Source organism: Protomyctophum bolini, assembly GCF_963924005.1.
Source record: "Protomyctophum bolini genome assembly, chromosome: 18".
Lineage (NCBI taxonomy): Eukaryota > Metazoa > Chordata > Actinopteri > Myctophiformes > Myctophidae > Protomyctophum > Protomyctophum bolini.
In genome coordinates, this window is record NC_137879.1 from 9,494,787 (window position 1) to 9,521,128 (window position 26,342).

A 26,342-nucleotide genomic window follows, 5' to 3' on the forward strand; every position below is an offset into this window, starting at 1 on the left:
TACACAGTGTCTCACTAGTATACCCATACTCACTCCACAAAACCACTGTGTGGTCTCTCTCCGTAGACCAACATTTGTTTAAGACTTGAGAAAAAGAAACAACCTGAGCCACCTGACATCATTTAAAGAAGAAAATCACTTTCTCTCTGCTTTCCTCTCAGTCCGTCCGTCCGTCCATCCGTCTTCCCCTCTCTCTGTATCGCTCCCCCCCCCTCCCTGCATTTTTCCCAGTCTGAGGCTTCCATGGACCCTCTGGCTCCGCTGCCTAGGAGCACTCGGAGAACTTTGTGAACTCCCCGTGTCGGAGTGGGAAGGAAGGGGGAGGCCAGTTGATGGGATGCAGCCTGTCAGCAGCAGCAACGGCAGTAGACGACGACTCCAGGACCCGACCATGATGATGATGACGACGACGACCCCGCCGCCCGGGGCCACCACCACACCGAGACGCCGGCGGCGCCTCAGCCCCGTCTCCTCCCTCGCTCTCCTGGTGCTGCTGGGGATCCTCGCAGGGCCCCTGGGTCAGGGCCACGCCGCGGACGACGAGGATTACTACATACAGGAACTGCTTTCCAGAGACCGGTACAACCGCGTGGTCGAGGAGCCAGAGGAGCAGCCGCAGCCTGTGGCCTCGGTGTCCGATGGCGTGCAGGAGGGGCCTTTCAGGAAGAAAGCAGTGCCCAAGAAGAGCAAGGCGGTCCGCAGCGAGAAGACGGGTAAAACGCCCACTGAACCCAAGCCAGGTAAATAAAGGCACTTCCACACTGCAGCCAAGTGTTCAAAGTCAACTTTTTCCATGTCAAGGACCCATGTATCTGGCCGCCGACCCCCCGGTCTCAAAATATATTGTTCCAGGATCCCCCAGAAGCAAAGATTTGAGTTAAAAAAATGTTCGTTGTGAAAGAACATATATTTAAAGATTTCGCAATTTTCCAATAGCTAAAGTCCAAAAGCTAAGGTCTAAGGTGACACATATAAAGCTCAATGAGTTGCAATTTGACCCTTTGGTGTAGTTTGGGCTTTATTAAGACTAAGGATTTTTACGTGCAGTGCTCAGCACGATGGAATAAAATGTGTTATCTTTTCACTCCACGCTTCAGCCTTATGGTCTTGAGTGTACTAAAAGCCTATTCACCCCACTGTGCAAATTCTGTACAAAAAGCAATCATACAAAAGACCCTAGTCTAAACCATGGGAATCAATCATAAGACATTGTCTGTGACAAGGAAGTTGTGTGTGGGCACAACTTCTAGGATAATAAAACTCTTACTTGACTGTGATGACAACTGTCACGAGATGCCATACTGTATAGCTTTTTTATTACTAGCCAAATAATGCTGTAACAATGAAGTAAACTTTATTTGCATATAGCACTCTTTAAAACGAACTATAAAAACAAAGTTGTGCTAGAAATTAAAAAAAAAAAAGAGCACAGCTCAAATTTTTGTGAGAAACTTAATAAACAAACATTAAAATTTAAGAACACCGAAGGGACTTATCGGGTATAGTGAAGTCTATAAAAGTAGAACTCAAAGTTCTCACTTAATTTCCCAAGCTATCAAACTGTATAATAATGTTAGATATAAATATTAATGGGACAAAAATAGTCGATTAACTGTTGATTCAATGTTTCTGCTGCTGACTAATGGCACAACACTGAATGAAAGGGAATGCCTGGCATTGTGTATCGTATTGTTATTTTAGCACATTGCGTGAGCATTTGAAATATGATTTAAAGAGGATAAAGTTGTTCAGAGTCAAAAATCAAAGCAGTTCAAATAGCAGCTTTTCATTTCATGAAAGGCATGGAGGAGACGGCCTACTTTCATCCCCAAAGTGAACTGACATGCCCCCCCAGACACCCTCGCACTGCTTGAAGAATCGAAATGGAAAATGTAAGACAGAACCCTGGTGTCTTCTAGGCACTCAAGAGGACCAGCTGAATTCAATTGAAACGGTGATGGATGTGCAGAAGAAGAAGAAGAAAACTAAACAATATAATAGCCCCAGGTATAGTCATACCTCACCCCTCCTTAGTCCATGAAGACCTGGCCGAGACCAGATTCGACAAAATGTCTCGACAGTTTTCTGAAAAACATATCTATATCAGTGGTTCATAAACTACTTCATGTCAAGGTCAAGGACCCCGCGCGCAAATTTTAAGTGACCACCGACCCCCATCTGAAAATCTGTTGTTCCATACAGGGACCCCCCGCAGAAGCAAAGATATGAGTTAACAACGGTTGCTGTGAAAGAATATTATTCAAAGATTTGCACAAGGTTCAAGGTTCTTGTGGGGGAGGGAGGCAGAGTTGGAGTGGGGGTGTTGACAGAGCTCACAATGAGTTTGTATCTGCTATTTTAGAGTATAAAATAATGGTTAAAGTGATTAAAAGCTAAGGTGACACAGATGCACAGATCTTCATCGTCAGGTCTAAATGGGTTGGACACCGATCAGAGCCAGCTAGGGTTCTGTGTGGCCTCCACAGTATAATAAGCCTATCCAACTGCCTGCAGCTCAGCGGTGGTAAGGATTGCATTAGCGAAACCGTGTTGCGCGAAACACACGTGCAGAGCTCCATAATCCTCCCCCCTAAAGGCAGCGAGCAATGGCAGGAGCCTGTCATGAGCCTGAGAGGGGGCTCGCTCGCAGCGTGTGCAACGATACGGGCATAGTCTGGAGGCAGGTTTCCATCCTGGCCCGCTGATTGGCAGGCTGTTGCTAACAGGCATGAAGGTACTATTGAGGGCACTGGTTGGAAAAAAGTTTTTTAGTGTATAAAGTAAAAGTATCAATACTGCAATGTACTGTACAAGTAAATGTGTCCCGAATTCAAAATGCACTTGAGTAAAAGTACAAAAGTATTGGCATCAAAATGTATGTAAAGTACCAAAAGTAGAAAGTGCTCACTATGCAGAATGTGCCATTTCAAGTTTTCAAATGTATGAGTTTGTATCTGAACATTTTGAAAATAGCAGATCTACAAGCTCACAATGCGTCGCAACGATGGCAGATAACATGAAGGAATAGGGTCGGTGTGCAGTCCTATATATAACAGCGGTTCCCAAACCTTTTTGGCCATGCACCCCATGTTACCTCCCGACCTATAGCTGACACCCCCCCCCACATGGAAATATAAATTCCATAAGCTATATAGAGACATATATTTCCTATTTATCCACATATATGTATATGAACCTGAATATGGCTTAATATATGCATGCAGCATAGGCTATATTCTGCATTGCTTGACATATATTGGCATAATATGTTAATATATTTAAAATAAAACCTTTAGAGTTTTCATGTTGCGCACCCCCTAGAAGGCGCTCGCTCACGCACCACAAGGGGTGCACGCACCACAGCTTGGGAACCACTGCGGTATATACCAATGGAAGATAACACGAAGGTAGAGCATTGCTCTGCAGTCCTATATACCAATGGAAGATAACACGAAGGTAGAGCATTGCTCTGCAGTCCTATATACCAATGGCAGATAACATGAAGGTATAGGGTTGGTCTGCAGTCCTATACAGTATATCGATGGCAGATAACTTGAAGCAGCTGCAAGGACAGTGACTTAATGGGTCAGGCATCCATAAGCCTCAGGGTCACCTGCTGCAAGTGTATGTGACTCGAGAAGGAAGACGCTTAATCAGCTTCCTCGTCATTGTTGAGAGTTGCTAAAGCAGTGGTTCCCAAAGTGGGGTCCGGGGACCCCCAGGGGTCCTTGGGGGAGTTCCAGGGGATCCCCAGCTAAATGATAGTTCGGAACCAAATGGAGGCATAATGGGTCTGTAACTCTGAGAGTGTACAAATGGAACTAAAAGGGACCCGGTTCCATTTGTACACTCTCAGTTAAATTAACTTAGATTTTTTTTTTTATAAATTGGGGGTCCCAGAGATGGAAATGCCATTAAATGGGGGTCCATACCCCATAGACTAATGCATGTGAAACTGGGGGTCCTTGACATGGGAAAGTCTGGAAGCCACCATGTTGAAATTATATGCATCTGATCCAATTAGGGATATATAAAGGTGATGTGACTGTGACCGTCATGCTATCATCCGTTTCCATTAACAGCTGTTAACAGATTATTCAATTAAACTTGACAGAAAAGTCTGCGGTTCCACCATTGGGAGGTTTTCTGTGACTGTAATGCTGTCTGCACACGCGAGTGGGCGAGTTAAAACAAAAAGCCCTCCCCCACCTTTGGCAGCCACAGAAACGTCTCTGCTTTTGCATGTGATGTGACAGACAAGACGGTGCACTTTTCATTTCATTTTATTCCTCGTGAAAAATATGCCATTTCCTGGCCCTGTATTGCAATGCAACTGGTCAAACACATATTTGATTAATTAAGGAAGATAATATCCCCTTTGTTTTATGTTAGACATTGAGGGATTCAATTCTCAGATTTTTTTTCATTTATTTGTAAACGTTGCTTATCAACTAACCAGTTAATCTATCGGTAAGGTTATCAATGATTGAATTAATCGATTATTCCCATCCCTGGATCGTATACATGAACAGTAGGATGAGGGTGATGTTTTAGTCCTAATATGTACTGTGTATGAAATTGGACTAATCTATGCTGTAGCATCCAGCCATCTTCAACCGCTTATCCGTAGTCGGGTCACGAGGGCAACAGCTCCACCAGAAAGCTCCAGACATTCCTCTCCAGAGCAACATTAGTAACTTCCTCCTGGGGGATCCCGAGGCGTTGCAAGGCCAGTGAGTCGATGTAATCCCTCCATCTGCGCCTTGGTCTTCCCAGAGGTCTCCTTGCTGTACCGTGTACTGTATTGTATCTTTTACATTAATTCGTTTAATGTAAAATCTGGCAACGCTTCATGGCCAAGCTGACATTTTCCAAGGTTCATTGGCGCCTGATATTGTCAGCGTTTATGCCATCCATTATCACATCGCTGCATGCTGCTCCGTCTGTAGCACAATCGAAATCCATTAGCCTAAATCACATGCGCAGCTTAAAGCATTGTTCGGCGCATATAACTATAACCTGCATGCAGAGTAGGCTGACAATAAGGGCTTTCAGATGTGTAAAAGATTGTTATCGCATGGGGCCTATCATGACCTGACACTCAGTCAAGTGAAATGCACATTCCTCGCTCTCATAGTTCCTCTAGGAATGTAAAAACCCCTTCCACACCCCCCGGGTTCACGCTGGGTATATTTAATGCTTTGAACCCCTCAGGTAGTCGGTTCAATACATGGGATCAGTGCTGAACGGCTGCGTGTTATTGGTTCAGCACAGTGGTTTTCAACCAGTGGTCCGGGGACCACCAGTGGTCCTGGAGAGTTGGTAACCAAATGGATAGGAACTCTTGAGAGTGTAAAGTGAAACCAAATGGACCCTATGGTATACCAACATCAATACAGCATGGAATTGTGGACAAATCCAATATCCAATGACAACTAAATATCCTCTTTGTTAAATTGACGCACACACTCCTCTCTGTCGTTCTAATTAATTCGTCTCATGTCCAGCAGCTGTGCCTAAAGTTTCTCCCGGCGGATCCTGCCTATATAATATGCCATAAAAAGCATAGGTGAGTTCCAGTCTAGGTCCATTTGAAAGTGGTTCTGGGTTCTGTCCAGAGTCCACGCTGCGCTGAAACGGTCAGCAAAGACACGCTGCTATACGGTCAGATGTTGCCCAGCGTCTTTAAGACGTAAGGAAGGGCTCGGAGAAAAGCCACGTAGAAGATGACGTTTCTGAGAGAAACTCTGATCGTCTCACTCATCTCTTCGTTGATTTTAGGGGTTTAAATATTATAGAGCTGGTATTTTGATTACTTGGTTAATGATTGCAAGGTTGAAGAGGCACTGGTTACAGTGATTGAGTTAATGTGCTTAAATTATAGCCTGCCTATTATCCACAGTTTTGAGAGAACAGATCCTTATGTACTAATGTCATCTCCAAATTTGGAGTCCACAATGTCAGCCTTATTATGTCAGTTGGCCCCATATATGGAGTTCCTGGTGGTCAGTTGTACCCAAATATGGAGTCTGTGACATGACCTGACCATGGAGTAATAAAAGGATAGAGACTGAACCGGAGCGATAGCCCCGCCCCCACGATATTAATTTCAGTGGAAGTTGCTCAGTGGCGTTTCGAAGCACCCGGAAGAACCGGCTACTTCCGCATTTGACCACCAAATTTCTACTTCTAAAAAGAGATTTCAACCGTACTACTATTTGTACTATAATAATAATAATAAATTAATAATTTACATGTGGGGGATATTTCACAATAATAAATAAAACATGTTCTAGACATTCTAATGAGCACAAAAAATATATATATATTACAGACATTTTACTTACTTTTATCAGGGTTAAAGGTCAAAAAGGTAAATAAAAATAAATTTTTAAGTTGTGTGAATTTCTGCCTCTGTGGGGGGTATTTATATGCAAATATCATGACCAATTGCATTGCAGTGAACATCAATGATGATGTTTAGGTGAAAAGATAACATAAAAAAAATGTTTTAATTAATTCATAAATAAATAAAATTATATCGTATTATTGTAACGTGGGTCTTGCAGGGTTAAAAGCATACTAGTACGAAGCAAATGTACTTCGTTTCTGTGTGCAGCGCACCACTGCCTGAATGCAAAGAGGACGAAAGCATTGAACGTATTTGCATTATGCACCATGACCATGAAGTGTCCTTCCCTTTACCTGCAGGGAAAACGACCAACAGGAAGGCGGAAAAGACCAAGAAGGGCGCCTTGAAAAGCCCCAACAGCATTTCAGAAGGCGAGGAGGGCCGGTACGGCGCCGTTTATGAGGGTGAGTTAACACGTTTTACACCCGACTGAGATACAGTTCACTCATGATCCCCTCCATGGAGTTATCATTCAAAAGCAAAAACTGTCTTCGCCCTTCTCAGAATGACAAACATTTTGGAAATACTTGCTTGTTTTCCTTAACCCATTCTCGACGGTATAACCCCTTTTGGTGTTTTAAGCATTATGTTATACTTTAGCTATTGAGAACTATAGCAGATCTACAAGCTCATAGCGTGGTAGATCTGCTATTTTTGAAAATGTGGTGCAAATCTTTGAATATATATTCTTTCAGAGCGAAAGTTTTTAACTAAAATCTTTGCTTCTGGGTCCCTGGAAAAACATATTTTCAGATGGGAGGTCTGCGGCCAAATACAGATCATTCTGGTGGTCCTTGACATGGAAAAGGTTGAGCACCACTGACATAGGTTTTTCAGAAAACTGTCATGATTTAGAAGACATTTGTCTAAATGGGTTAAGAGTGAAATATTGGCAATAACAAAAGATGATACTCTCGCAAGCGGAGTCAAGTCAGTGTTGCAGAGGAAGCAGTGTTTGCCATGGATCACTGTGTAATTGCCACGACGATGCCAGCGATGCTGCGGTAAACGTCCAGCTGGGGCTCACTGGGCCACTGCCGTTTGTTTTGATTCTGCTTTTTACTGCCTCATGCTTCTGAGCCAAGTGAAATGACAAAACAGACTTACTGTAATGAGGACTTGATTTGGAACTTAAGCATCTCTATACCTCAAACCTTCCAGGACTGTGATTGAACCCATAAAGTAAATTTATTAGCCTATGATTTGCAGAGTAAAAGGGATCGTTGTGTTTAACAACCCAGGAAGGAACACAAGACAGGCTGACAGGGGCCTGCCTGAGATCCATGAATCCATGTTGGTCTCAGACGTCACGTGGCCAGTCTGTGACCTCTGTCATCTATGACATATGACTTTATAAACTGTAAGGTAAAATATTTAAAAAGAATATCGTTGCTGTCGGGAGGAAACCACTTAGAACTACATTTGGTGTTTGTTGTTGGTTAAACAAATAGTGAATAAATGACAGTAGTAAAAAAAAAGTAGTAAAAAGTGGTTCAGACAAAACCTCTTATACCTCCATTGGGCCCTCAAACTGTCTGTGAAAGCAACAAAGTCCACCAGCTCTGCCCCTCTCGGAGGTAATTGACAATATACTGTATAGTCAGTAGTCACAAAACTAACTTTGATGAGGCCGGTATTGCTTCCGTTTAAAAAAAATATAAGGTTTTCTTAATTTCCTGAAAAATGCATATTTTTCATTTCCTGAAAAATGAACATGTTGTAGTTTATAGGTGGTTTCTTCCTGACAGCAGAGATATATTAAACATATGGGGAGAAATACATATGCATATAGAGGTACTTCCATAGCCTATACTGCAGGCAGCATGCGCAAGACATTTGGCACCGTTAGTTCAGCTGTTCCTGTGATTTGACCAGACACACACATACACGCACTTGGTCGCTATAGGAGCCATGCCGTGAAAACACACACACAAAGCATGGCGTGCATTATGAACTATTTGTGGCACGACACCGCCGTACGTCAAAGAGCTTAACCTATTTAGACCTGAGGCCGATTCTTAAAAGAAAAAGAAAAAGGCTTCTAAATCCAGTTTTCTGACCGTCAAGGACCGTAAAAATTCTAAGTAATTGGCCACCGACCCCCATCTGAAAATATGTTGTTCCAGGGACCTACCAGAAGAAAAAAATATTTGAGTTAAAAAACGTTCGCTCTGAAAGAATATATATTCAAAGATTTGCGCCACATTTATACGACTTTCTAAAGTATAACATAATGCTTAACCCATTCTGACCTGAGATCAGATTCATACGAGGTTTCCGCTGGACACACACTGGTCTGATGAACCCATTCTGACCTGAGATCAGATTCTAAAAAAATGTCAGTCGTTCTTCGATTTTTCAAAAATAGCAGACCTACAAGCTCGTAGCGCGCCACTCGGTGGCGCGCTATGAGCTTGTAGATCTGCTATTTTTCAATAGCTAAAGCATAACATGATGCTAACACCAAAATGGGTTCCCGGTCAGAATGGGTTAAAACACCAAAACAGGTTCCCATCCTGAATGGGTTGGGAATGATACTCGGGGCCGGAGGTAGAAAGTTACTGTGCATTTGGAAGATGATTGGAGACTGTGAGCAGAGCGTTGGACCGGTTTATCTAGAATGAATTAGTTAATAGAATTAACTTCATGCATGGACATCATCTGGCATAGCCCGCACAGCACAAATTAGAATAGCACGGCACAATTCAGAACAGCACAGCACAGCATGTGCACTTCTAATAGCCCCTGCAGCAAGAAACAGCCAGAATACGGATCGCCACAGACCCTACATCATGTTTTCGTGTCAGAAATGATGACTACTGACCTGCTATCTGAATTATGTCGCTTGTTTAATGCCTCCGACCCTTGGGAGCGGCTGCTTTATCTGGACCACACGTGTGGGCTTAAGTTTTATAGTGTGAGAAAGTGAAGAAGGCCGTAAAAACACAGAACACTTGGAGTGGAGTTCACCACAGGTGTGCAGGTTTTTTCAGGCTTCTTAAAAACGAGCAAAAAACCAAATGCAGTATTAAAAAACAAACAATATTCTCCTCAGCAAAACTTTCAGGTTTTTTTTGTCGTGGTTTCTCCTTTTCTTCCGTCTTTTTTTGCCCTTTTTTCTTGTTCCTTCTGAAGTAATGATATCAGTGAGCATGGCCCTGTTATGTGTAACACCGAAATAATGATATCAGTGAGCATGCCCCTGTTATGTGCAACACCGTAATGCATCTGAAGAAAAGTGAGAACTATACAGAGACATTGGAGATGGAGTCACTTGGGGAAAGGATGACATGGTGGTACGGGGGAGGAGGGGGAGGGAGGGAAAAGGGGGGGAAAAACTTGGGAAAGACACTAAAGACTTTTCTGTTTAAGAAATGTGCAATTTATACTGGTCTGTACTGCTCTTTCCAAATAAAATAAGCAATTAAAAGAAAATACATATATTTTTTAGCACAGGGTAATTGTCATTTGCCGGCATACAGCAGAACAAGAGCACATTCATTAAATGATTCATTTACTCAACCGCAGAAGGATTTGTATTATTCACTTTGCTGGTCAACCACAACGCTGTATAGAACATTTTCTGTCTCAGGTCACCCCTTGTAAATAAGATTTTCATCCACGGCACCGCCTGAATTACATTGTAGGACCTTTTGTCACGGTACGTAAATATTTCCCCCAAAGATACAGTATACCTATGTCACGAGGAAAACTGGTGAGAATATTTGTTTTCATTAGGACAGACATAACTTTTATACTTAACCACTTAAACCCCAGCATTCCTATTCTGGGAGGAACATTCACCAAAAAGATCTGCTATTTTTTGGTGAAGATACTTGGTGTACTACAGGCGGACATTGATAAATTCCAAATATGATCAAAGTATTCTGAGGCAACCCTAGACTTGTGTCAAGACACCCACTTTGAGAAGCCCTACGTGGAACACCAGTCATAACAATATGTTTCCATAGAAGGGCCAGCAGTAGCTCACGTATGGACGGGATGCGTGGTGGTATATATATGACAGCACGTCTCTGTGTTTACGGACTGGCCCACTGATGAGGGAAATCACAAAGATCATGGAGTCTTAGGAACACACTTTAGATGTGCAGCTGTCTGGCCGCGTGCGCTGGGAGCTGTGATTCAGAGCGGAGTCACACTCGTTTAGTCAATTATGTGGGCACAGCACTTTGTCCTCGACTCAGAGAGGTTAACGCTCTCTTCTAGACTTCTTTTCCACTCGGCTTGACAAGTTTTCCGGGACGCCTCCTCCCTTTCCGTGCGTGAAACCGATTGACGTCACGCTCGCAGCACAACAAAAGTTCAAAACGATCAAACGATGCGCATCGATTAGTCAAGGGACAAAATATTTCTGAGATTTCGGACGTTGTTTATAGAGTGAAGGAACATATAAAATCTATCATAATATTATGACTGCAATGAAACTCAAGACTGGAATTAACAGCTTGTGACACATGGCCGACTAATCTTCAATCTCATGTTTTGGATATTGGCCCTCAGCATTGATGTGGCCAATGGCCTAGTCATAGCAACACATGATGAGACACTTGTGATTTGCATACTACATTGTTGTCAAAGCTGGATGATTTGCAGCACGCTCCCTGCAGAGAACGGCATACAGATGGGTGATAAAGATTTATGGTTGACAGGATAGCACGGCGGCCGTTTACACCTGTTAACCTTGTTCCTTTGGACTGCTATGAGGGTCAGGTTGACCCTAATGGGTTGTTGTGATCCCCTCCGCTCAGGGCCCAGGTGATCGTGACAAATTCCCCAGGGTTAAAGGGGCTGAGCCCGAAATATGTAGTCTACACACGTGGCTTTTCGGCTCAGGGTCACAAGTGGGGCAGCACATGTGGTTCCGTTGCCGTATAGGGTTACTGTAAATATTTTACTAATTGGTCACACAAGCGGCCTCGCGCAATGCCTGGCCTATTCATCAAACTTTCACACCACGACTTTTCAGTGAGATGTCTGCCGGTTGCAGACAGCATGCGGTTAATCCTCACAGCGCATAAATTAGATCGCCGTTATGGTATGTGGACTTTGGATCTGAGAGAAGAGATTAGTTTTTCTCTCTCTGTTCAACATGTCAATGTACTTGCTCTTTTCTGGATGGATGTTGCAGTGTCTCTGCACAGCATCATCCTGCATGCTAATTTAACTCTACAGACCGTTATGCCTATATAATGGAATTACTCATAAATGGGACAGACAGATTTCAAACTGTGTTTACATGTGTCTAAAATATAAATATAAATAATTGATAACTTACAGTATTGAATTTCACTGGAAGTTACACTGTGCCCTCTAGCCTCTACAGATCTTGTCAATAGAAAAACCCCATTGACCAGATTTTTCCTTCCGGTGAAATATTTTCTTTTCTGGCCAAAAAGTGCATTTTATACGAGTGGTGGGGGGCTCAGAGTGCGTCAACTAGGGAAAGTAGGCTTTAGACGCCACAACATCGTCTTTGTATTGTCGAGTAGCGAAATCGTTCTTTTTATTTTTGCAGCGGTCGACAGGCTGTGCAGGAAGTCGAGAGTAACATAGCGTTAAGGAGAACTCCTTAACGCTACATGGACCAGAGCTAGAGAGCCCTGTCTTCTTTCATATAAGAAACAGTTCTTTTGGTGTTGCTCTGCGGACAGTGACATCTGCAGCACATGCTGCATGCATGGACAAACAGACCTATATGCCCAGTCGGAAATACTTGCTTTGATATTCCATAGCTCTGGTCCAGAGAAGTCTAACCCAAACATTATGATCTGACCCAGAGAGAGCCGTCTGGGCTGGGCCGGGCCAGCCAGGATCTCACAAGTCAAATCATCACTTTGCCTGTTGTTTAGCCTCTCACTCATGGATGATGGTCATTGTGGTGTATAAAAGATGAGCTGATCGCACACGATGAGCTTAGTTTGGTGGTGCGCAGCATTTCATCCTCTGTAATCGCTTAAAGATCGTCAAACAAACTGCACATGGCCTCTGGTGCAAGATGAAAGCATCGTGAAGCGATGCACGGGCTCGTTTCACGGTCCACGACTCCTCAATTCTGTTTTTCGACGTGAAATGCCAAAGCCATTTCTGTAGCCTCAACAACGTTGCGTGGTGGTGTAAGTCGCTCAAACAGTGGGTCATTATGGGGTGAGAGCACTGTGCTAAATCAATAGAATCATCGGGGGTGAAGTGGAAACTGTGGGAGTCATTCCGTTAAGACGTTGCCCTTGATGGGGTTTCATGGGGCTGTATAAGGATGATGGGCATCATCGTGCATGACTGATCATGGATCCTATACAGGACGAAAGCCTTCAGTGAGATGTCAAGGACAGGCTGTCACACTGAAGTCTGTGTGGTTCTCAACTTGGGGCCCGGGAACACCCAGGAGTCCTTGAGGGGGTTCCAGGGGGTGCAATGATTGATATAGCAATTGATTGATTCCAAGCGGCCCCCTTAAGGTTTGTAACGCAGAGAGTGTACAAATTGTACTACTTTGTAAACTTCATGTTGCTGGCTTCCATTGAAACAGCTCTGTGTCATGTTTAACCCATTAAAAACGGGAAAGGATCCGTGTCATTTTATAGATTTTAACCATTTATTTAATTGTTTGGCTATTCAAAAATAGCAGATATACTGTACAAGCTCATGGCACGTCACTTCCCGACCTCAGACTTTGTCCTCGCTTGTCGGGCGCATGTTTGACGACAATGAGTGTTGATCGACAATTCAACAGCGACTCAGCTACAGATGCACAGCACACACACACAAGATATGGGGGTGCCATACACAAAGCTTAATTTAGAATATTTTGTATCGGCTAGTGTGAACGGCTGAACGCACAGTGTTTGACCCAGAGAGCTATAAAGGAGTGGGACCAGGAGTGACAGCCCCGCCCCCCCCCCCCCCGCTATTAATTTTAACAGAGGTTGCTCAGTGGAGTTTTGAAGCACCCAGAAGACTGGCGGAAGTACAATTATAACTCGGGATGGAGCTCGTTAATTTCAGGCTTATCGAGCCGGGTTCTTATCGAGCCCACTATCGAGAATTTTATTTTGTGGAAAGACGGGAGACAATAAATTCTGAACAGAACAAATCCAGCGCAGCGATAGTTCATTGAGACAGGGAAGGCAGAAGGCTTAATATATAATCCCCCCCCTTCATTCTGTTCCTTTAAATCAGCTGTCTCTCTCCATGTCAAGTAACTCTCCTCACTCTCATTCGCTGCCAGCTAACTCACTCAGCAGTCACTACCCTGTCCTCAGTCTTCATGCCAGCTGACTCTCTGGCATTAGTTCTGTAATGCGTGATTCTATGATTATACATTTATGTATTGTACTATGGTATATGTGGTATCTAGTTCTGTTATTCTGCTATGTGGTATATGGAATGCATTGAAAGTTATGTTGTTGATGTAATGTCTTTATGTAATGCTCTGGGGTTTGTTGTTGATATCAGAGCTGTGTCTCGATGAACAGATAATCTGAGATATTAAATGTGATATGATATCACATGAGCAGAGCCACACCGCCATACTAAATGCAATAGCTTTGCAATAAATGGTTAATAGTCATTCTGAGCTGAAGTGTTTAAATTAAGTATCTTTTACTATACTATATCTTTTACCTTCAACCTAACAGACGGAAGGCAATTGATCTTTTTACCAATACAATTATATTCAAGAAACTGTTAACTGGTTCATATGTTTGTGTACAGTCACTTTAAAAGCTTAATTTTGTTTACTCGAGCAGCACTTTGGCAGGTATCAATACACTTTGACTGACATGTTTGTGCCAGCATTCGATTAGATTTAATTATTGATTGCCTCTCGTCTTGATTGTTTAAACATGACGTCATGGGCCGCTACCATGAACGTCCCGGAACGTGCTGCAGTTCCAGCTTTGGCCAGTAGTGTGTAGTGGCAGCTTCAAGGTCGGCCAATCGTTCTGGGGGCTTGGTTTGACCCCATGCAGCACAGCACCGTGCCGCGGGAACACCCCAGGACATCTCCTTTTATTAAGAGTCTATATGGTTTGCTTCTTGAATACCAAGTTATGTTATAGCTGTTTCAACCTGCTCTGAAATAGCTCTCATATATTATCCTATGCAGTTTGAACGTGGTGACAGGTGTGCATATTTGACTTCAGAAATGCAAATAAAGAAAGAAAGAAAAGAGGCAGCTTCACGGCAAGTGCATTTATCAATTACATGGGTAGCTTTGAAATGTATAGCCGTGTCAGGACTCGGGAGAATAAAGCACCAGTCGCACAATTACTTTCCATTTCTCTTCGTTTGGGTCCATGCACCTTTTCTGTTTTGATTTGCCAATCAAATTAGATGTTTAGCCGTTTGGGAAAGACAGAGGGGAATGTTAAAATTTGATGCTGATTGATTGAATACCTTATTAGCCAGAAATGTAAACAGTCAAGCACTTTCCATTCAGGTCTCAGGTCTCCATTCACATGTACAGTATCTCCATCACGCTCTCTCTTTGGTTTACAAAATATTATTATTACCCTCAATGCCAAAGAAATTGTCAAACAGCAAATGCACAACATTTTTAAGTGGCATCATGCGTTACGTGAAATGACCACAACAATAACAGGTACATTTTGTCCTTAAACTAGAATGCCCTCCAATGGGACTGGAAACACTGAAGATTGACGACTTCCAGCTTCACGCATCGACTACCAAACGATACGGGCTTGGAGCACATAGAGGTCGTCTCAACATCCAGGTAAGGCCTTTTAGTTAGCAATTGACCAAACATGCCAATATTTGGCATTGAAAAGCATTATACAGAACACCTCCCCCACATTTCCAACAGCCACCAGAATCCATTGGAGTAAAAGAATGCCATGTAGACCATACAAAATAAAGGAGGCCGCACATCAACACCACCACTAATGTCACCGCTGAGGGCTTTTCATTTATGTATTGCACTAGCAGATTCATCTGGTTTTCAGACTACCACGACCCTCATAGTATGTGGAGAAGCTAATTGCCATAAATCCACTCCTTGGGGATATATATGCCTGAGTTATCTCCTTGATAATCTACACAACATATAATTTAACACATTTAAAAAGCTTTTTTATGTCTTAGATAAGCTATACTAGTCGCTGTTGTGAAGCAATCTTTACTAATAGGAGTGTTTCAAAAGATCAATAGTTCCATTTAGCAACGGGGACAGACAGGTAGAGAGAGAAATGCTTCGCCGAGACCACAAGTGGGTGGTGAAAAAGTGACATATAGAGCTGTTGGATGTGTCTGCATGAATACAGATCATTTTTAACACTTAAATGTGCAGTTTTGGGAATAAATTTAAATTGTGATATATTACAGACATATAGGTCCTTTGGCACACCATCTTTAAGCCCTATTACGCATAATTTGGCCACACGAGTCTACTCAAAAAGCTGATGCCAAGCATACTGCATAATTTTAGTACACCCCAGGCAATGCCACTTGCATGATTAAGACAGCTGGCATGTGAACGAACATAAACTACAATTGTCCTCAATGGTAAATAAATGGTAAATGGTGCATTTATATAGCGCCTATATCCAAGCCGCTTTACATAGATTGTGCATAGTACAAACCATGCAAGGCACCAACCTACAATTAGGGGTTCAGCGTCTTGCTCAAGGACACTTCGACTCTACCCTTGATCGAGCCACTGCCGTCCTCAGACCATCTCTGCACATAATGGGACCAATAGGATTAATTTGTTCCATTACCTGTAAGGTATTTGTTTCCTACCTCTTATTTATCTGGGGACCCCCTGTGTAACCCCATCACATCTGGTTAAGAACCGCTGCTTTATGGTGCAAACTTACTGTAGATCCATATTGTATGAGGGGGAATATCGTGTAGATTGATGGATGTTATGCATGGAATTAATAAACGGCATGATTAGAAGCATACTTGGTAATTCACTGAATTAATGAATAATAAATCATTCAATGAACTGACTTTGACCTAATATAACTGTAAGACAGCATAGCTCCCAGCAGTGTAACCAGACTTGTATGTGATTGGTTGTGGTGGCAGCGAAGTCGTCCCTGGATGGAGCTTCAGTCTAACAGGCCACTTTGGCCCTTCTATACCGCTAAGTCGAACAACATCATTATCTTTTGGTTTGAGTTTTCAAGTCAATTATTTGATATAACAACAGGGACTCAAATAAATGATGTTAACTGCATGGAACAATGTCAGTTGTGATAAAGTATTTTGACAGATGTGGATTTTGGCATCCACATGAGAAGTTTGTGGGTTCTCCAGAATGTGACATGACTTATCTAAGGCGTCAGACGTCTATGACACTGGTTCCCCAAGGGAGGACCTGACAAAGATGTATTCACATTGAAACGTTGTTTGAATGCACCCTGTAAATGAAAGGCTTTCATTGTCCGAGACTGATCCAGTGCCTTCCTTCTACTATATGCCAGTACTATATTACCACACCAGTCCTGTTCCTGAGATGCACCAGACCAGCCTAAATGTGGCTTGAGGCGCGGTGGAACCCCGTTGTGCTGGACTGGGTCGTGGGTCGCGGACATATCTTTATTCCATTATAAAATTAAGATATTTCAAAAAGGATAAAACATAATGTGAAACTGCTCTGGAGTGCTTCTTTTATGGCCTACTGACAGTTGGCAGTGCACCCCAGTCTTGAGAACAATGATCTGCAACTCTGTGCAGAAGAAATCCACTGATTGAAAAGATATACAGACAGATGTACAGACCGACAGAATCTTTTATAAACAGCTATAGCCTCCTACAGAGCCAAAGGAACGCCCTAGAGTCAGCACACTTCAGTGTGGGTGACATTAAATATGCTTCAGTTTATGTCACAGTGTAACGGAACGGGAGGGAAGTATAAGCAGAGAGAAAACAGTGCACTGCTGCTGCCATCAAAGCGAAGGGCAGATCCCCAAACCTAATAAAGAGGATCGGGCATATGGGAGGAGAAGAGGTATTTCCTGTTACTGTAGGCTCTGCCTCGAGGACATTGAAGCCGAGAGCGGTGTCTGGTTAGCCTCCGAATCGGAGCAATATGATTAACCCATTCTGACCTGAGATCAGATTCATACGAGGTATCCACTGGACACACACTGGTCTGATGAACCCATTCTGACCTGAGATCAGATTAAAAAAATGTCAGTCGTTCTTCGAATTTTTCAAAAATAGCAGACCTACAAGCTCGTATCGCGCCACTCGGTGGCGCGATATGAGCTTGTAGATCTGCTATTTTTCAATAGCTAAAGCATAACATGATGCTGACACCAAAATGGGTTCCCGTTCAGAATGGGTTAATGAAACACACACAAATGTAATTCACTCAAGAAGTGCAATGTGTTTATCGAAAACCAGTGAAACAAAGCCACCGTTGTTCAGTTTGATTTGTTTACTCCTCTCCGAGTACAGAAGGGTGTGTGTGATGCGTTGTTGGGGCGTGTGCTGTCTGTGTCTTGTGTGCAGATCGAGGATCAGGGAGGGACAGAGATAATGCACCCCAGGAGAAACACAGGGGTAGCAGATGTGGCTTGTTGAACCAGGCTCGTCTCCAATAGGCTCTGTTTATTTGCATTTTTATCCAATTTTTTCAATTTCAATCTTGATTTCATTCCAGACACCAATAGCATTCTAATAACAGGGACAGGATATAATAGTCAGATGATGAATTTGTCTCAAACATGAGACAAACGATGCACCTTTAAGCCCGATTCATACGTGGTTGCACACCAGTGTTATACAGTTAAACTAGAAAAAGTGGCCCTCGAGGGAACAGCTGAGCGTGTATTGTATTTGTTAGACATGCTCACTTGTTGTCTACTTCTGTGGGGAGTCGGGACAGTGTCAGTTGAGTTGTGTAGTTCACTGTGATTAGTTACTATTTTGGGGGCATAATGTAGATGTATACTGTAGCCTTTCTCAATGTTGTTACAAGATCACAGAGAGTTACAAGAGAGTTAAGGTACAGAGAGGCCTGGTGAGCTCATTAAACACCTACTGTATACCGTTATTGCGAGCTTAAAACAGTCATAGTTTTAGCACATGAACCTAATTAATTTCACAGACGACTATCAAATCACAAGGATTGGATGTAGTACCAGAAAAGTATGTATTACAAAATCATGCGAGCCACCCCTAAAAATGTCCCGATGACCCCAAGAAAACAAAAATAATACTGGGGGATTTGAATCTCAGTTCATGGTGCCATTATTGTTGGCGACGTCGTTGGAGCTCATTTGAACTCCTAAGGGGAAGTATTGTAATCACAGTTCCTTCCTGCACAATTTGCACAAATGGACTCTCTGGCGTCAAGTCCTGAGCACCTCAACTCTGCAACAACTTGTGTAGTGCTCAGCATATGAAGCACACTATCCTGCAAACCATAACACTCACTATAATAAACTATAAATGTACTCCATACCGTATCTTTACAGTTCTCAGATAGCACCCAGATTACGGAACTTACAACCAGCTCTTAAAGTCTCTCCGTTTCCATGCTCTCTCTCGCTCTCAGTCTGTCCTCTAAAGACCCCGCTAGGTTGCTTAATAACAGATTGACACCTGCTTCCCCAATAAACAACAGAAGGGACCTGAGATACCTTACCAAACTATACATTTATCCATATTAATGCAACACCAGCAATAATTGAATGCCACAGACGAAAAACAGTCCACACTATTGATCCATAATGTATAAATGATAGATAAGGGTTCAGGACGAGGCCTTTTCGTGGAGGGGTCAGAATGAAATTTGGACAGACTTTTCGTCTGTGGTACTCAATTGAACATGCGCATATTTTGAGTTATACCGCATATTTGGTAACTGAAATTCTACTTTTGTGTGGACACAACTGTACACATGGAAAAGTTAAGGCCAAGGCCAAAAGAAAGTCTCCATCATGGATTCTTCCATATTCAGTTTTTGGTGGGCTTTAAGTGCAAAGACCAAAGGAGAGTGGCATAACTCAAAGTGACGTGACAGCTGACTTGTCAGTGATTAAGATACATTTGCTAAAATGCACTTACAACTCACGCTGTCAAAACACAGGGATGAACACAGCCTGCTGTCAGCATATTCTTAAGGTTGTGAGCAGCCAACAAACCCAATTCATCATAGCACTATGCTTAGTTGTTCTGGCCTTTTTTGGAGGAGTGGTGCTTGATACACATTATAATTGGGTTAACATTTTTAGCTGCTAAATAGCCGACGCCAAGTAAGTGTCACCACGATGCGATGTATCCTCGAGACACGTCGAGGAAAATGCACTGTATCCGCATATTGCTGGAGAAAATTCAGAGATGCAGTCAGCTGTATCAGAGAGTGACAGGCAGGGGGGTTTTCAGCACTCCTACTGTACTGTATATATATCTCATCTTTCCTTGCTCCTAGTCACTCCCTGTTCACTCCCTTGTACAGCGCTGCCATGATCCTGCCAGTCCAAATAACCTTGCCTATATTCACACAGTAGCACTTTGTAGTCTCAGCCTAGATGCACAATAATACACTATTACTCATTATAATGTGAAAGATGAGTTTAAGTGCTGTATAGGCGTAACATGTTAACGAGTGTACGCTCATCTCCTACTCACAGATTAACATGCAAACCACACATTGAAGCATTTATTGTAGTGTATATGATTAACCCATGTAGATCTTTTTCCACATTTATCCAATACACAATGATATGGTTAAGTCTCAAGTCTCCACCTCTGTTCATCCCCATAATTAAATATCCATGTTAGTGTGGCACCCAGCCAAGACCCGGCCCACAAACGCCCTTGCCAATCGTGCTCAGCCCTGTTGGCACAACAGGTTGTGTGTCGATCTGGCGAGTGGGAGACTGGGATTCAATTCCCAGTTCCCACTCCTGCGCATCACTACAATCGCTTTCTAAAAACGTCGCTCCAAATAAATACCACACAAACACCGAACTGTACGCAAAGCAATAGGATTAAATACAGAAGGCCTGTGATGGTGATTGGTGACACAGTTGGAGTTGTTTTTCTTTGGATACGGTTATTGCTCCAGCAGTAGATGAGCTCATTCATACAGTGAGTCTCAGAGTCTCAAGTCAAGCTTTAAAGCAGTCAATTCCGTCAGGTCAAGTCAAGTATCACAACAGAGGAGTCCTGGTCAAGTTACAATTGCTGCCTCTTGAGCACCTGCACAGTCTTTGTGGGCATGTGTGTTCATGCATGTGTGTGTGCGCATTAGGGGTGTCAGGAGTTTTCACTACATGGTGTTTGTGATATGAAATGTAAGCTCACCCTAATCACAGTAAACATCATGTCATTTTCAAGTTACTGTAGTATAGTGACTTCAGTTGGCTGGAGTAGATTGTGATGAAATCCTATGTATTGAATCGAGAATCATCTTGAATAGAGAATACGTTTTTCGGATTGAGAATCGAGTTGAATCGAATCGTGACCCCAAGAATCGGAATCGAATCGTGGGACACTCAAAGATTCACAGCCCTAGTGCGCATATGAGTCTGAAAGAGAATCTCAGCTAAAGCTGCTTCTTTCCCCCCGGCAGGCTGGCATCTATGAAGATGACCTGTATGACGGGGGCTGGTGTGCCGGAAGAGACGACCCACTCCAGTGGTTTGAGGTGGACGGCAGGAGGCTCACCAAGTTCACCGGGGTCATCACACAAGGCAGGAGCTCGCTGTGGTCGTGAGTACAACTACAAATCCACTCCTACAGACTTGCTCCGGTGCGTTGGCTTCACCGTTTGAAATGAGACATTTCTCTCCCCTCAAGCTAGTGCAGTATATAGTGTATTATACTGAAAGCCCACCAGCTAATGTTTGACTATGTAAACTAAAGGATATACTTGAGTAATAAAAACAAAACTTTTATTCCCACACCATGTAGAACAGCGGCCTGCCCTTGGCCCTTTTATAAGTAGTTTTGTTTTGTTCTGTTCTGTCTGTGCACCTAAATTATCACTCAGGATTTGACTGTACATCTCTGTGAAAAGTAACTAAAAACACCAGGAACAACAGGAAATAAAAATTGAACACAGATGTTGCCAATGATACTAATTAATGTCGTGTTCCATTTAAAGGACCACTTCACCACTTTTCAACCTAGCTTCCATTTTCGCATTGCAACTTTTCAGGACTACAAAGCCTGCAATTTCTATTAGCTTGTATTCCCCATTAATGATGTCACTGGAAGACGGTTTCTAAACTGCCCACAGCCCTCCTATGAGACACAGACTGATTTTTGCACAATTTTTTCATGATTATTAGTGAGGACCTATTATATGAAGATAGGTTGCAAAGTGGTGAAGTGGTCCTTTAAGGTCAACCCGAGTCAGGTTGCTGCTATTGTACTGTATATGAATATAATTGGCTTACTGGAAAGGCTCTACCACATTAAGTGGGACGGAACTTTAATTAGCATAATTTGGTACGGCTTGCGTTTACCTTACTATGTCATGCCAATATGGCTGCAGAGACAAAAGCACTGCAATACAGAATGCCTATAAGCATGCCATTAACACTCCAAACAACAGCCTTGAGGTGCACGGCTCAACATTATCATGAAACTGAGAAAAACAGCCAGCAGGCACACTTAGTTTTATTTTCCATGGACAGACTGAGCAACGATCGGACGCGTTTCAACCTAACCTGCCATGAAAAATGCGAACATCAAGTGTTCATGGCACCTCCCTCGTGCACTTCCAGAACAGAGCGATGGGCGTCGTCCATCCTCCCACAAACTTTATTCACTCGCTATTTGCTTCTTAAGTTCTTTCTCTGCCGGGCTTCTTATCTTCCTCACAGAATAATTGTTCCATTAAAGTTCTGCCATTGTGAAAGTGGTGGATATAAATCTCTTGGTCTATTTGCATGCAGGTATGCATACAGACTCACATTCTCATTCCGAAGCGCGCAGTCACACGCACGCACGCACGCACACACAGCTGTTATTCAAGTACTGGTATGTTACATTGTTCCAATACTTTATTCTTCTACTCCAGCACATCGCATTTAGTTTAAACTTTAAAGCAATTAAAATAAGCTCAACCTTTACCAGTAGCAACGTTAAAGTGATGAACACATTAATACACTACTACAAATACAATAATAAAAACAATAATTGACATTTCTACATAATGACTCTGAGTAGCCTACTTTATAGGCAACATAAGGACACAATGCAGTGGAAGCAGCAACTCTTAATCAGTATGTTCAAATGCCAAGGAGTACAAGTGAGTTTTCAGACGTGATTTAAACACAGACAAGGATTGAGAAGCTCTGACACTGTGGAAGTTCATTCCACAGTGTGGGTGCTACAACATGTTTTATGTTTGTTTATGTTGTATAATGTGTATAATATATTACTCGATATTTGGTGAAGTAAAGTTTTGAATAGGCCTACAGGCCTTTTTGCTAGTAACGGAGTATTCCTAGTGTGATATTGCTACTCTTACTTAAGTAAATATATACAGCACCTTTCCAAACAATTTGAATATCATGGAAAAGTTGGTTTGTTTCCATAATTCCATTCAAAAAGTTTAACTTTCATTATAGATTCAGTGCACACAACAAATGATTTCAATTCTTTATGTGTTTATCCTTACACATGGCTTCCAGCTCATAAAACCCACTAAAAACAGAATTTCAAAAAATTTGAATACTGTGAAGAAATCACCATTTACTCCTCGGTTTTTGCAGAGCATGAATGTTGAATTGAATTGAATGTTTTAATCTGAATGTCACATTAAGAAATTAGGATCACATCAAATCAATCAAAATATGGTACTTTCAAAACAGAAATGTCAATCTTCAAAGGGAATCCCTCTGCCTTCATCACTGCCTCGATACGCTGTGGCATTGATGCAATCAGCCTGGGGCATTGCCCGGGAGTTACCAGGTTACCAGGTTTCCTTGATGCTTGTTTTTGGGTCTGGTGCTCCTCATTTTCCTCTTGACAATACCCCACAGATTCTCAATGGGGTTTAGGTCAGATCAAAATAACTATATTTTGATTGATTTGATCCTAATATGACGTTCAGATTAAAACAGATGCAAAAACTGAGGAGTAAACGGTGATTTCTTCACAGTATTAAAATTTTTAGAAATTCTATTTTAGTGGGTTTTATGAGCTGGAAGCCAAAATTGTGTAAAGATAAACTTATACATTTATGTTGTGTGCATTGAATTTATAATATATGAAAGTTAAACTTTTTGAATGCAATTATGGAAACTTTGCCATGATATTCAAATTTTTTGGAAAGGTGTTGTATGAGTGTCTGCCCAGTGCGCACTGCACCCCCGCCCCCCCAGCATCTCTCTCTGTATACTGACCCATGGGACAATACAGAAAATTGCCTCCCAATAATACTAGATATTATAGCCCTTCTGCATTACAATGAAGCCATAGTCTCTATGCTAACTGAATCAATAATTAACACGTGACCTCATCTCGGAGCTACAGAATGAGCGTAGGGACTGAGGGAACGTATCGGGCTAGTGGATTGACAATGATATTGCGGGTATGTATTGCGGGAGTATTTAGCATCACAATTATTAATATACTGTAGTTGGTAGTCCATACAGGTCGATGCCTTAATTTATCGCGGTGAGAAATCTATCTCGTTATGAACACAAATTGTGTCACTTCATCTTTCAGGCAAATTAATCGCACGGGAAAAAGAAATCACTCGCATCCTGATCGTGTGTATAGGGACCATTCAAGGGATTAAAAATGTAAGGAAAAGGAGACACTATAGCACACGGTCTTCTCTTGGCTCAATAAAGAAAGACTTTTTATTACATTTTCAACGTTTCGGTCAAAACACCTTCCTGAAGCATCCGATCGTAAAAAAAGAAAAGATAGCTGCATCTGGGGAAGAATGGAACAAGGTCCTGAGTTCACCAAACAAACCATTTACTTTCTGCTGATTATCACATTTTTCCAAGAAGCTACGTTCACTCTGCGTCTGACCTCTAATAATATTTGACACATTCTGGCCTTTGTACTCCTTAATTGGAAAGGGTGGCACAGACCTCTGGAAACTGCTGCTGTGTAGTTACAGCAGTGCTGTGTGTGTGCGTGCGTGCGCATGCGTGCAAGTATGTGTGTGTTGCGAGTATGTGTGTGTGTGTGTGTGTGTGTGTGTGTGTTTGCGCGCGTGCGTGCGTGCGTGTAATTTCCCTTCAAGTTCTGCACTATATCCGTGCACAGAAGACATGGAGAGGCTTGGGCGGCAGGGACAGAATTTCCCAGCAATTAGCCGTCTTAGGGCTGGGTTAGCAGTCTTGACGTTACAGCTCTGGGACTTCTGATCATAGCAGCTAGAGCTTTTAATTAGCAGGCCAGGGAATTCTTACCGGAATAGCCCACTGACCGTGTGATGCCTTTATCTGTCACCCTACCAGTATAACCAGACAGATCAGGTGCAGTAGTAGCTGTGTTCATATAAAAACGTGCAATGAAGTGATCGGTACCATCGTGTGTGCATGAGTTCCAATTATGCGCATGAGAGCGAGTGTTCTTGAAGTTGGGAGGTGTCATGTCTCCCTGTGCCCTGAATAAGTTGCTCTCGATTAATATTCTAAGGTTGCTATTGCTACTATACTGTAAGGAACAGAGTCTGTGGGCAGAATCAGAAACTATTTTGTTGCCAAGAAGTGTTAGGTTCACACAAGGAATGTGGCTTGGCGCGGTGACAACCCAAAAGTGAGGCAATTAGCTCGAGACCGATGTACTAACTACATCCAGGAATCACGGAACAGTGCATATTTGCAGAGCGCGGCCTTTCGCCCTTACTGCTGCATTCAGACAGAGGCCTATATATTCATTACACAGCCAGGCCACTTTATACCATCTTTCGTCTTTTGTTATACTATAGTATTTGTACTAGTGTTACTACTACTACTCCGGTACTTGTTCTCTACCCTTACCTGTATCTTTGTTTCATCCTTACTGCGGTGCTACAGTACTATGAACTGAATTAAAAGTCTTATCTGCTGTAAAGAACTCCTGCAATTCAAATAATTACATGAATTTGACTGCATATTCCTGATTTAGAATGCAGTAGAATTCTCTCTTCACAATTACACAGCTAGTTAGATAGGATCAACGAATGGTGCGCTCGACATATTTCTCTCTCATTTAGTTGAACTGACACGTGGCAGATTGTAACTAATGTTCTCAGGGTCACGGTTTGACCACCTAACCTGTTTCTAAAACCAACATTCATCAGAGGAGACAGGTGCTCGTCTGGAGGCGTGCCGCCCGCTCCATTTAGTCACGGACACCTCAGCCTAACAAGACATTTCTCTTCCTCTCCTCTCATTACCACCGGCCAGGAGTGATTGGGTGACATCATACAAAGTGCTGGTGAGCAATGACAGCCACACCTGGGTTACACTGAAGAACAGAACGGACGACTTGGTGAGTGATGGACATTAGGTTTAAAGGCTAATTGGATTTTGTGCCAAGTATTGCCCGACATTATTATTATTATTATTATTATTATTTTTAGATACTTTTAGTCCTTATCATTCCCCTCGTAGCCTGCTTCAACCAGTCATTTTTAACATTGTATGCCCAGGACTTCTCCAGATGTCTTTATAATAACCCCCTGGAGTGCCCAAAGACGTTTTATTTTTTTAAATCGTCCAAAAAACGCTGGGTACTCTACGTCTCTATTCTGAATAAATCTAACGTGTATATTTTGTGTTAAAAAATCATCCAAATAAAGTGGGGCACTCCACGTGTCTATTCAGAAATCAATTTTTAAATGTTCAAATACTGAATAAGCCATATAGAGTTATAATGTATCTAGAGGGCGGACGGCCCCACCTATTCATTTCAATGAAAGTTGCTCACCAGCGCACCACATTTTGGTGCTCAAATGCAGAAGACTTGAGCACCA

The 26,342-nt window shown here is 42.5% G+C and overlaps 1 protein-coding gene across 1 annotated transcript in view; it reads left to right on the forward strand.

Moving 5' to 3' along the window:
- Positions 1-26,342, forward strand: part of cpxm2 (carboxypeptidase X (M14 family), member 2) — a 48,204-nt gene continuing 21,862 nt past the window's right edge. The window contains exons 1-5 of the mRNA XM_080789706.1: positions 1-740; positions 6,712-6,816; positions 15,055-15,164; positions 20,982-21,121; positions 25,774-25,858. Coding sequence (XP_080645832.1) covers positions 338-740; positions 6,712-6,816; positions 15,055-15,164; positions 20,982-21,121; positions 25,774-25,858 — 843 coding nt within the window. The 5' untranslated portion in view covers positions 1-337. The remainder of the gene's footprint in view (positions 741-6,711; positions 6,817-15,054; positions 15,165-20,981; positions 21,122-25,773; positions 25,859-26,342) is intronic.